This window comes from Oratosquilla oratoria, chromosome 24 (assembly GCF_046742065.1).
Source record: "Oratosquilla oratoria isolate Oo_2021 chromosome 24, ASM4674206v1, whole genome shotgun sequence".
Lineage (NCBI taxonomy): Eukaryota > Metazoa > Arthropoda > Malacostraca > Stomatopoda > Squillidae > Oratosquilla > Oratosquilla oratoria.
The window spans coordinates 8,523,797-8,537,242 of NC_134800.1; the positions used below are offsets into that span (position 1 = coordinate 8,523,797).

General features: G+C 41.0%; 1 protein-coding gene across 1 annotated transcript in view; it reads left to right on the forward strand.

The window, feature by feature from the left end:
• Window positions 1-2,758: 2,758 nt before the first annotated feature.
• Window positions 2,759-13,446, forward strand: part of sev (receptor protein-tyrosine kinase sevenless) — a gene marked incomplete at its 5' end in the record, with an annotated part of 43,098 nt that continues 32,410 nt past the window's right edge. Inside the window, 7 exon segments of the mRNA XM_076207586.1 lie at window positions 2,759-2,818; window positions 4,065-4,146; window positions 7,636-7,855; window positions 8,967-9,078; window positions 10,606-10,763; window positions 11,591-11,709; window positions 12,858-12,980. Coding sequence (XP_076063701.1) covers window positions 2,759-2,818; window positions 4,065-4,146; window positions 7,636-7,855; window positions 8,967-9,078; window positions 10,606-10,763; window positions 11,591-11,709; window positions 12,858-12,980 — 874 coding nt within the window.

Genomic DNA, 13,446 nt, shown 5'->3' on the forward strand with positions numbered 1-13,446 from the left:
TTTATTCATTCATCTATTTGTGTTTTTACTTGTTTATTTACCTCTCTATTTTACTTATTAGTTCATTCACGTCGTAGCTGATTCATTTATTTTATTATCTGTTTTAAATTTTCATTAAATCATTATTTATCTATGTATTTATCTATTTGTATATTTGTTTGTCTGTTCGTGTGTTTGTGTGTATATTCATTCATTTATTTATTTATGTATTTATGGATATATTTGCTTAAATATACATTCACTCATGCTTGTATTTGTTCGTTGGTTTGTGTATATTTCATATATATATATATATATATATATATATATATATATATATATATACATATATAAATATATATATATATATATATATACATAAATATATATTTGTTTAACTATATTTTTACTAATATCTGCATTGTCCTTTTTTACACACTTTTTTTTTTTTTTTTTTTTTTTTTTTAGAGAGCAAAATCTTTGATAATACACAAATATCAAAAACTGTCTCGATTCTGGACGCCGCCAAATTATTTTATTAATTCCAATTAACCATTCCAATGTTATGTATCACTGACATGCGATTTTATTCAGCAAAGAGTGATTCTAAATGCGGGTAGATTGCGTGTGTCTCTAAAAGTTTAGTAACTTTCTTTACTCAAACACACAAGGGCGGACGCACTCATAGGTATAGACCCTAGGGCTACCGAGTAACTGGGAGACCATTGAAATTAATATGTCACGAAAGAATAGTAAGAATAATAATAATAAATAATAATAATAATAATAGTAATAAAATAAATCAATCACAAAGATGAATTAAATTAGCCAGACATCGTATTTATTTACTTTATTTATTTTTATCTATTTATTTATTTTCATTATTTTTGCTGAGATATTGGGGACCCAACAAACACGAAAAATGATCCTGGGAAAGGTGCAAGGATAGACTCCCCTTCTGCCCAGTTGAACATTTAGATTGCTCTTCACACTGTTCAAAAAACGACGATTTTTTTCCGTGTCTGAATGTCTTCCCCGTGTGAATGTACGCATTGGGCCCATCACCCCAAGAGATAAGAACAATTTTGTTCATGAACACATTCCCACGAAGTTCAGATGAACAGGTGAACAATTATTATTATTATTGTTATTATTATTATTATTATTATTATTATTATTATTATTTTTTTTTTTTTTTTTTTTTTTTTTTTTTTTATTTAATGAACGACCCACCAAACCTCCGGTCCAGTTCGCTAGACACTGAGCCACCACAACCCCACTGAAATCTTGAATGAACGACGGAACGTGGCGTGTGATGGGTGGGCATGGACTTGGGAGTCTAGGGATGCGCCCCTGAGGAGGGTGCGGTTGGGAGGGGGAGGAGGAGTCCCCGGCTCCATCATACAATGAAGCGAATTAGTTCATTCAGATGCCTGCAGCCGGCACAGGGCCTTGCCTGCACCTCACCCCACCCCACCCCTCCCCACCCTACCCCACCCATCCACTTGCAGACTCTTTGGGTCTCCCGGCAGAACCTTCCTGTTGTTTTTTTTTTTTTTTTGTTGTTGGGTGGGTGGGTGGGTTAGGTGGAGGGTTTCATTTGTCCTCCTCCTCCTCTTCCTCTTCCTCCTCCCTCTCCTCCTCCTCTTCTTCCTCTTTCTCTTCCTCAACAACTTCCTTTTCCTCTGCCTCTTCCTCTGCCTCTTCCTCTGCTCTCTCTTTTCTTCTTACTCTGTCTCATCGTCCTTCCTCTCCTTCCTCTTCGTCTTCATCTCCCTCCTCTACACATCCTTCCCCTCACACTCCTCCCCTCCTCCTCCTTATACTACTTTTTCTTCTCCTGTTCCTCCTCTTCCTCTTCTTCCTCCTTTTCCTATTCCTCCTTCCTCCTGTTCCTCTTCTTCCTCTTTCCCCAAATGTACCTCCTTATTTTTTTTTCACTTCCTGTTTTTAACTTCCACCTCTTAACCCAGTTACCACATCGTCAGTGCCAGTTAAGTGTCACGTGACCTTGTTATGCATCTCGTACTCTCGGTCCTTTTCCTGAATGAACTTCCCGCTGATGCGGTTCTATGAAACAGTCGTTTGGATTTAGGTTCGTCTAGGACTAGAAGCGTAATGGAGTTGTACCCTTTAGACTACTGTTTCCCAACCCTAGGGTCGCCAAGACATCTTGTATGATAATTTTCTTTTTCACAAAATTATATGAATTCAATACAATGACCATAAATATTAACACATATACAAACAGATTAGTGTGGTCGCGGTTATATCATAAGGGGATCGCTTGAAGAAAGGCTTAGGAAACTACTTTAGACGCTATTTAGAATTAACTCTATTATTAGTGATATTATTGTTGACAATATTATTATTATTATTGTTCTTCTTCTTATTGTTATTGTAATTATCATTGTCGTTTTCATTATCAATGTCATTATCATTATCATTATTATTTTCAGTGCATTATCATTATTGTTGCTGTTATCATCATTATTATCATAATTATTATAATTATTACACACTTCGTTCTTTTCTTTTCGGAGTGACTCTCTACGGGTATTTTGTTATACATCATATTTTTACCGTTCTTTGATATAGGCAAGCAAAGACATATGCTGCCGTTTTCATCCACCCAAATTGACTATTTTTTTAATGTGTGATTCACCTCTGTAGCATGGTAAGGACCAAATGGTCGCCGTGGATTTCGTCTTCCTTTTTCCTCGTGCAGACTTTTTTTTTTTTTTTCTTCTCTAATTTTTCTTTTCTTTTTTCTTTTCAGTGTCACACGGGCTGCAGTAACTGGAGACAGGGCACGGTGACGTCATGTCAGAAGGCCTGCGTAAGTGGCAACCGTGGACCTCCTCTTAATAAACATCTCCCCCGTTTGCTCTTTTGTTTGTCACTATCAAGAGAGAGAGAGAGAGAGAGAGAGAGAGAGAGAGAGCGGAAGGGAGAAGGAGTGAGAGAGAGAGAGAGAGAGAGAGAGAGAGAGAGGAAGGGAGAGAGAGATAGAGAGGAAGGGAGAGGGAGGAAGAGAGAGAGAGAGAGAGAGAGAGAGAGAGAGAGAGAGAGAGAGAGAGAGAGAGAGAGAGAGAGAGAAAGAGAGGAAGGGAGAGAGAGAGAGAGAGAGAGGAAGTGAGAAGGAGGAAGAGAGAGAGAGAGACTCAGGAGATGTTTGCTACAGATTTTCAATGTTACCAAAGGAATAGATAATATCAGATTTGAGAACAGTTTTTACAGTAAATGTTAACTAGACTCAGATGTATAACATTTCAGAAAGAGATTTATTTTTCATTGACAGATTAGCATCATTTAGATTACAATTCACTTCAATGATATTTTACTTTACATGAATTTTATTAAAGTCAGTCTTCATTTGAGATTACAAATCAGATAACAATGACTAAGAAGTACATATTTTATTTTTACTTATTTTCCTTCCCGCCCCTCCTTATCTTTTGCTTCCTTCTATATGTGTTTCCTAATCCACTCAAAATTCCCTTCCCTATCCTCGCCTCCCTTTCTTAACACACTAAAGAACTGTTCTTTAGCTCTTCTTTACTAGTACACAATAATTCTTACTTATTTTCCTTCCTGTCCCCTCCCTAACGCTTCCTTTCCACTACATGCATTTCCTGATCTACTAAAAAGAAAACAAAATCCCGATCTTCTGCCTCCCTTTCTTAACACACGAAAAACCTGTCTTCTCATTCTTTTCTACTAGCACACAATATCTTTACTTATCTTCCTTTCTGCTCCCTCATTAACCTTTGTTTTCCACTGTACGTCCTTCCTGAGCCACTCAAAATTCTCCTCCCCACCCTCTGCCTCCCGTTCTTAGCACACGAAAAAATGTCCTGTAGTCTCTCTTTAATAGTACACAATAATTCTTACTTATTTTCCTTCCGGGTTCCTCCCTAACCTTTGCTTTCCAAAGCTTATCTTTCCTAACCCACTCAAAACTCCCCTCCCGACCCTCTGCCTCCCTTTTCTTAACCTACTAAAAACCTGTCCTCTAGTTCCAGTTCGATGATTTCTAGTTACTCGTTCTCAAGCTTCTTCAGTTCGATGATTTCCTTCTTCAGGAGGACGAAGCCTCGGAGACGCGGCTCTTCTGCACCATGGGTTGTGTTTATGCGGCGCAGAGTTACATCAGGCAGGTTCGAGGTGAGTCCATCACGTACCTGTGTCAGGACCTCAAAAGGAAAAACCTTCGTCTGTGTCAGACCTCAAAAGAAAAAACCTTCGTCCGAACCCCAAGTGTCATTACATGCTCCCTTACATGATCCGTAGAGTTGACATAAGATATCAAACATGTTCCCATGTTCCCCTTTCTCATGTAAAAGGTGCTACTTAAGTAGCACGCTCTCTCTTAATTGTATCTACTGAAGAGGATTGCAGTTTGCAATCGAAATATATAGATTCCCCGTTTCCAGTCTTTTCTACTCCAACGGTGGTTTTACCGTGATAAGATATTAACTTAATCTCGTTGCTTTTCCCATCCACCCTCATCAACTACCGTCCCAAGAATATTAACAATATTGAGAAATACGGATCAGTACTCAATCTCATCGTTCGTGTCAGGGTCACATTTGTTGAAGACTTTTGCTTCAAAAGCAAATGATCGTGCTTCGGTTTTCGTCAAAACATTGGATCGAACTCTTGTTGACAGTGACGCATATTATATATTTTCTTATGACAGACGTCAGGTGATTTTATTATTTAGCTTAGGATCGATCGAGCATCCCGAGCTAAACGGGACCTGAGTCGATGGATTGATTTCTCCGTCAGGGAAATAATATCGTTTGACGTTAACTAGAATAAACTTCTTAAGGTACGGCACTGTAACACACTAATCCAATCGTGTGGCGTTAGGTAGAATAAAATCTTTAAAGCAGCGTTTCCCAACCTTTTCCGACTTTAAGGGTATCCCATGTAGTCAGGTCTAAGCAGTCCATCACCTCCTAGCTAGTGTTTTTTGTTACTAGAAGAGTGAAGGAAGGTGTATCTAGGCATCACTTCCCAGCAGCCCCTAGTTTGGTTTCAGTACACCCATGGATGTGCTAGGATCCTAGGTTGGGAAGAGCTGGTTTAGGTTGTGCCACAGGAAGAAACGAGTAAAAATCATTGTTCACTGGTTTGCTAATCGAAGGCCATTCACCTCTCGCATTACCATCACCTTCATCCCATCCACGGAAGCCTTTGATGTTATCAAAACTCTCTTAAGACTTCCTGCCGATTTTCCATTTTTCTCTTTATCTTCTTGATCCGCCATGACCCAGGTTTGCTGTATAGTGACCTCTCCCCCCCCCCCCCGGCGTTTTGCACAGAACCTCGTTTGTTATTAATTCTTTGACTCACTCCTGTTGTTCATCTTTGCGGAAAAGTCGCGGCCGACAATCTCGCCTCCCCCCGGCCGGGACACAGACCTCTGATTGTTGGATCCCTTTGTTTGCCTTCTTCACGTGAGCACCCACTCACGCCCATGACCTCCGCCATTCATGAGCTCGCTTCACGTTTCCCTCCTGCGCAGGGGATCTTCTTGAATGAGACGCGGGCCACCTGAGGAGGAGTACTACGTGGTAGACCACGACGTTGTCCTCGAAAATAAAGAGCTCATTCTCTCTTGTGACGTTGCTTCCGTTCGATCTACGAGATGAGGAATGGGTAGATAGGGGGATGGGGGGATTGAGCCGGGGGAAGGGGGGGTAGTGCAAGGCGGGGGGTGGGGGGAGAAAGGGAATCAAGAACCAAGCTGGGGGGAGAAATCTCCCTCTTCCTGCCAAGGGGAGGAATTGTATACTTGTGTGTAATTCACCACGGTTTTGGATCACGTGTTGGAGTCGTGATCAACAGCTGTTACCCTCCCGGATGAGAGCTCAGAGCTCATATATGACTAACCTATTGGTAATACCTTATACACACATACACCCAACTGCACGCCCACGAGAGTTGGAGTGGCGGCTCGCAGCGCAGCGATAGTGAAACTATTTCAGACCTGGCCGGGAATCGAACTTGGACCGCTGGAGTAGTGGCGAGTGTGTGTATGTGTGTGTGCGGATGCGTGCGTGTGTTCGTATGGGTGTTTATTTCTGTGGATAGATAAAGGGAGGAAGAGCCGGGGGGATGGGGGGGTTTAGTGTAAAGCACGGATTCTCAACCTGGGAGAATAATATCCCCCTCCCCTCCTCCCTTCCCCCAGAGGAGAAATTGTACGATAAAAAAAGAAGAACGAGAGCCACAGATTTTAAGATTTTAAACTTCAAGAATATTGACCTGCATAGTAACTACAGCCCTACATGTTCCTCAAGACATCACACACACACACACACACACACACACACACACACACACACACACACACACACACACACACACACACACACACACACACACACACACACACACACACACACACACACACACACACACACACACACACACTTTGGTTGTTAGGAATTGGACTAACAATAAAGACGAATATTTACAATTTTGATACACCGGAAGGGTGTATAAAGGGAAGAGATCTGACATTTGGTGAAAATGGTGCTACAGAGGGACAAGCTATGAGGGGCATTTGGTGCAAACAGACTCTCGCTCGGCTGGTGTCCTCAAAGCCTTCAGTTCGAATCCTTAATTACTTCTGTACGATGACGCCAACGTAGGCACCACGAGGCGCGAGTGGGTGGGTACACTATCATGCTAACGTCGACGTCTTGATTATACTATATATATATATATATATATATATATATATATATATATATGTATATATATATATATATATATATATATTGTAGCTGTGCACGAGTTACCCCCGGATTCTGTGAACCAGTTTGACCACGTCTTCTGTGTTTATTATTACTTAGAGTAAAAAAGAACGAGTAATACAGCAGTGACCTTATATTTTACAATGCGAATAGTGTGATGTATCGTACATATGGCAGCCGATGCTGCGCGTCAGAATTTGACTCGTACTGAAGCGAGTAACTTCTTCCTCTGACAATAGCAGACCGCATCACCCCCGAGGTAATCCTCACTCCCCCCTTCCCCCCCCTTGGGCGAATAAAATCACCTGGCGTCAGTCATAAAAGAATTACCTCGTCTGGCCAGTTGTCATCCCTCACATTAAAGAGAGCGCTGACGTCACAAGAGATTGCTGACGTCACAAGAGCGCTGACGTCACAAGTGTTGATGTTACAAGAGAGTGCTGACGTCACAAAAGAGTGCTGAGGTCACAAAAGAGCTCTGACGTCACGAGAGAGGACTGACATCACAAGGATATCAGAAAATATACTATTTTTATTATTATCCAATAATAACCTTTTATTTCAGTAAATACCCAATTCTTAAGTCTAGTGATATAATTGGGTCAACTTTACTCATGGAATTCCCTTGCACAAAAATTATATGAAAAAACTGCATTTATTTCCTGTCTCACCAATACAATTATTTCTATAATTATGATATTCTATTTTTTCTTGCACACACACACGTGTGTATGAGTGTACGTGTTTGTGTGTGTGTGTGTAAACACAATCTTCCTTTAGCTCGACCAAACATCCCCCAATAATCCCCCAAAAATCCGGCCCCCTCCCCCCCCAAAAAAAAAAAAAAATCCTACCCCTACATCCTCACTCTTCCTTCCGCCCACAGACATCATCACGACGCCCAAAGCGCCCCTCCCGGTGGGCGGGGGCGTCGGGGGCGAGACGGTCGGGTTGTGGTGGAAGGGCGCTGAGAATCTGCCGGAAATGAAGTACTTGGTCCAATACCGGAGCGCTGTCCCGGATCCGGGCGAGTGGGTCTACTACCGCCCCAACGAGACACTGACGAACACGACCGTCGAGGTGACGGACCTCACGCCATACACCAGGTGGGTAACTAACCCCCCCCCCCCGTCCTCCCCGCGGGGGGGTGAGGGGGGTGAAGAGACTCGAACCGGGGATTCTAGCCTTCCGGAAGGGGAGGCGGAGAGGAGGGCCGGGAGTGATGGGACGAGGGAGGGGAGTTGTTGTTGTTGTTGTTATTATTATTATTATTATTATTATTATTATTATTGTTATTATTATTATCATTATTATTATTAATATTATTATTATTATTATTATTATTATTATTATTATTATTGTCATCATCATTATTGTCATTACTATCATTATGATTTTGTTATATACATATATATATATATATACATATATATATTTATATATATATATATATAATATATATACATTACATATATATATATAATGTATATATATATATATATACATATATGTATATATATATACATATATATATATATATATATATATATATATATATATATATATTATAGTGACTATCCATTCATTAAAGAAAGTTACATGCCTCTGGTCCGTAGGGGCGTTGCAGACGTCCCCTTAAAGTAGTGAATGCATAAAATTTGTCCTCAAAACCCTGTGCTGTAAGGACATAGAGTGATAGATACATGTTTTGAGATGGATTTATATAATTATGAAATTTATGAATTTGGATGAAAAGTCTCGAATAGCTTTAGGAATTTGAGACATTGCCACTGGTAATGCTAGTGCGAAGACAGTAGCGGCGTTGACAGTGTTGTTACTGCAATAAGCACAGTATGGATTAGATTTTTTTTTTTTTCAATAAATCCTACTAAGAAGGCTAGTAATATTCTGTCCTTAAAAGAAAAAGAGTAAGAGAGAAAGAAAAGGGGGAAGAGAGATACAGAGAAAGAGAGGGGAAGAGAAAGAGACAGAGAAAGAGAGGGGGGAAGAAACAGGGAGAAACCGAGAAATAGAAGGGGGAAGAGAGATAGAGAGAGGGAAGAGAGAGAGAGAGAGAGAGAGAGAGAGAGAGAGAGACAGACAGAAATAGAGGGGGAAGAGAGAGAGAGAGAGAAACAGAGAGGGGGAAGAGAGATAGAAAGAGAGGGGGAAGAGAGAGAGAGAGAGAGAGAGACTGACTGAATATCTTGTCCTCAGATACCAGTTCCGTGTCGCTTGGATCGTTCTCCCACGGCACCCACCCGTCATGTCCAGTCCCAGCACCTGGATCAGCACCTTGGCAGCGGGACCTCCGTCGTCGCCCCCAGAGGTATGTTACAAAGACTCACAGACACACACAGCACAGACACAGCACAGACACGTACAGACACAGCCCACAAGGTGACATAACCTTAGCTGGATTTAAGTATACGAGCTGGGAAATAAGGATGCAAGTTATTTTGGTAAGGTATATGAATTTGAGGAGACGGGACACCACGAGTGTTGTTCCTTTTCTTTATACTATAGTTAGGTGAACACATAGACACACACACACACACACAGACACATACACCAGCATTACCCGTAGATCGGGCCACGAACGAGCTCTGAGCTCTCATCCGGGAGAGTAACAGCTGTCGATCACGAGTCCAACACATGATCCAAGACGATAAGGAATCACACCAATGCACCTTTCTGTGCTTTTGGTCTTTTCAATTGAGTTAAAAAGAGACAAATATTCGGTAATTCTTTATACACACCGAAGTATATGGTAGGGTGAGATATATCAACACCGTGAGACGCTGAGCTCATCACTTCCAGGCCTCGCGTTCGGTGTGCCTGGGCAAGTGGCAGTCACTGTCATCGAGGAGCGTCGAGTGTTGTTTCAATTCGTTTCCTCACAAAGCCTCGCGTGGTAGACCAGTGGAAACCATCGTGAATTTAGGGCCAGTTGGTCGTGGGTGGGACCCTCTGCGGGCTTGTTGTGTTGGTTCACGATAGCACCTGGCCATGCGGGGAAGCGACCCAACGTCGGCAAAAAAAAAAAAAAAAAAAAAAAAAAAAAAAAAAACCGCTTGCATAACGAGACAGGACTTTGCCCTACCAGGTGGGGTTTCTCACTTACCACAACGTGGGAGTGGGATGATTAGGGGTAGGGAGGTGCAGTGTTTTAGCACCATTATGCGCAATTTGAACTCTTAATAGTTTAATGTCAAGATGAAATGACACGTGGCTTGGTGGCATTACCTCATATAAACAAAGCTTAATGGGGCTTCTCCTCCTCCTCCTCCTCCTCCTCCTCCTCCCCCTCCCCCTCCCCCTCCCCCTCCTTCTCCTCCTCCTCCTCCTTCTCTTTTGCGCAGTTGAGGTTAATCTCGGCAGCAAAGACCTTGAGGAGTTAAGTGAGCTAGTTAGTTAATCGTGTTTAGACTTTCGTGGTTTAGGGCTGGCAAGTGCCATACTCTCATAGAGTTAAATGAATTTGAGTGACAGCAACTTGAGTAGGTTTAACGGATCAACAGGTACGCAAGGGGTCGGTTGCAAGCGTCGTGGACTATAACATTCTTCGGTACAGAGTGAGAGCCCGTTTCGGCAATGAGGTAGTTAATTCTTTAATAGTTCTAGTCCACAGACAGATAGTGGGTAGACAGATAGACAGATAGATGGAAAGATAGAGTTAGAATGTAATTAAATAAATACGTAATACATAGATACATATATCATACATACATATATACATTTAACTAAATATTTATGAATGTATACATAAAAAGATAATATATAATATTGTCATTCCCTATTCATCTTGAGAGATGAGCCATTCTCTCTGACAAAAATTTACGTTTTCTTTTATCAGAACGTTAAGGCCATACCTCTGGATTGGTCGCGTGTTGAAGTGACCTGGGATCCTCCCACGTTTCCTGGTGGGGATGTCATCTCGTACACCTTGTACTTGAAGGATGGCCTCGGGGGACACGAGGCGAGGATGGATATTGGTGTAGCCAAGGACAGACGGTAAACATGAATGGCCTTTTTTTTTTCTTTTTCTTTGCCTTCTTCTTCACGTTCTTCGCTTTCTTCTTCTTCGCGTTCTTCTTCTTCTTTTTCTTCGCTTTCTTCTTCTTTTTCTTCTTCGCGTTATTCTTTTTCTTCTTCTTGCGTTATTCTTCTACTTCTTCTTCTTCTTCTTCTTCTTCTTCTTCTTTTTCTTCTTCTTTGTGTTCTTCTTTTTCTTCACGTTCTTCTTCTTCTTCGCGTTCTTCTTCTTCTTCTTTTTCGTGTTCTTCTTCTTCTTCTTCTTCGCATTCGTCTTCTTCGCATTCTTCGCGTTCTTCGTATTCTTCGCGTTCTTCTTCTTCTTCGCGTTCTTCGCGTTCTTCTTCGCGTTCTTCTTCGCGTTCTTCGCGTTCTTCTTCGCGTTCTTCTTCTTCTTCTTCGCGTTCTTCAGCTTCATCTTCTTCTTCTTGCAGGTGGTCTGGCACAGTTGAAAATATACAGACACTGAAAAAGAAAATTTATTCTATCAATTTAGTTATTTATATATTTGTTTATGTGCCTATTTATTTATGTATTCGTTCATTGTAATTTTTAATAAAAACTATTAATCAATCGATTTGGTTATTAATGTGTATTTATTCAATTATTTGTCTATCTATCTACCCGTGTATTTATATATTCCTATACTGTTTCCGTATTCATTGATCCAGTTTCCTTGGATATTAGTTACTATTTATCTATTTCTATATTGTTTCCGTATATATTCATCCTGTTTCCTAGGTAATTAGTTATACTTGATTTTATTGTTTAACGTGTAAACTCACATTTTGTCGTTCTCCCTGCAGGTACATCTTCACAGGCCTCACGTCCAACACGACCTACGCCCTCAACGTCTCCGCCACCAACCATCAAGGCGAGGGCCCGTCACAACAAGTCCATGTTACAACCTACCCGAGCTCTTCAGGTACGAAATTCGAGTTTCTTCCTCCTCCTCTTCCTCCTCCTCCTCCATATTCTCCTCTTCATCCTCCTCCTCCTTCTTCTCCTCTTCATCCTCCTCCTCCTCCATCTTCTCTTCATCCTCCTCCTCCTTCATCTTCTCTTCATCCTCCTCCTCCTTCATCTTCTCCTCTTCATCCTCCTCCTCTTCCTCTGCCTCCTCCTTCTCCTCCTCCTCCTCCTCCTCCTCCTCCTCCTCCTCCTCCTCCTTCTTCTCCTCGTCCTCCTTCTTCGCCTTCTCCTCCTCCTTCTTCGCCTCCTCCTCCTTCTTTTCCTCCTCTTCCTCTTCCTCCTCGGTGTTGATGAATTTGAGAAGTTTCAGTAATTCGGAGGAATGGCAAACGACATGACGTCACGACAGACTCGATGTTTGCATTCAGTAACTTTCAGTAACTATATCGTGCCTTCATAATGTCCTTTTCGAAGTGAAATTGTCTAATTCGAACCTTGATTCCGCATGTAAGATTAGACCACAATTCATATCTGAATACGAGTCTGTATACATTTGCTTAAATATATTAAAGATTTTTTTATTAAATATATTAAATTAGATAGTTTTTGCTTAAATGTATTAAGTTAGATAGTTTTTCCTTAAATGTATTAAATTAAAGAGTTTTACTAAAGTTAGTTAGACTTACGACATTTCGCCAATATTTTTTTCATAATTCAACATAAACTGTAATTGTACTTGTGTGTTTGTGTGTTTCACCATGGTCTTTGGATCACGTGTCGAACTCGTGATCGACAGCTATTTCCCTCCCGGAAGAGAACTCATAGCTCATATATGACGTGACCGATCTATGAGTAATGCTGTGTGACCTTACATGCACACACACCCCAAACTCCTCTCCCACGAGAGTTGGAGTAACAACCCGCAGCGCAGCGATGCTGAAAGTATTTCAGCCCTGGGCTGGATTCGAATCCCCGGACCTCCGTAGAGGCAGGCGGGAACTTTACCAACTGCGCCACGAGTTGTGTGAGTGATAGTGTGCGTGTGTGTGTGTGTGAATGTGTGTATGTGCGTGTGAATGTGCTTATGTACGCGTGTGTGTGTTTGTATGTTTTCTTTTGTTGAGTAATTTTCTTCACGTTATTGTCTTTTGTTTTCTTCAGCTGTTGAAGATGGCTCAGAGTACTTGTTGCTCTCGTGTGGACCCTCGATTCTTCGCCTGGGACTGGACATCATAGATCCTCCCAAGTACATTTACAACATTTCCTCCACTGCAAACATCACAGGTAAGTGTGTGGCAACACCACTTTATTATTATTGTTATTATTATCATTATTATTTTATTCATTTATTTATTTATTTATTTATTTATTTATTTTTTTTTTTTTTTTTTTTTTTTTTTTTTTTTTTTTTTTTTTTTTTTTTGCCGAAAATGTGACAAATTTTCCCCTCCGTCTTAGATGGGAACATAGAACTACCGTGTTCTATTTGTTGAGGACGTGACAACACTGTTTTTGTTCCCCCTTTACTTTGTTGATGACGTGGCAACTGTTATTATTTCCATTTTACTTTCTTGATGACGTGGCATCACTGTTTTTGTTTCCATTTTACTTTGTTGACGACGTGGCAACACTGTTTTTATTTCCATTTTACTTTGTTGATGACGTGGCAACTCTGTTATTATTTCCATTTTACTTTCTTGATGACGTGGCATCACTGTTTTTGTTTCCATTTTACTTTGTTGACGACGTG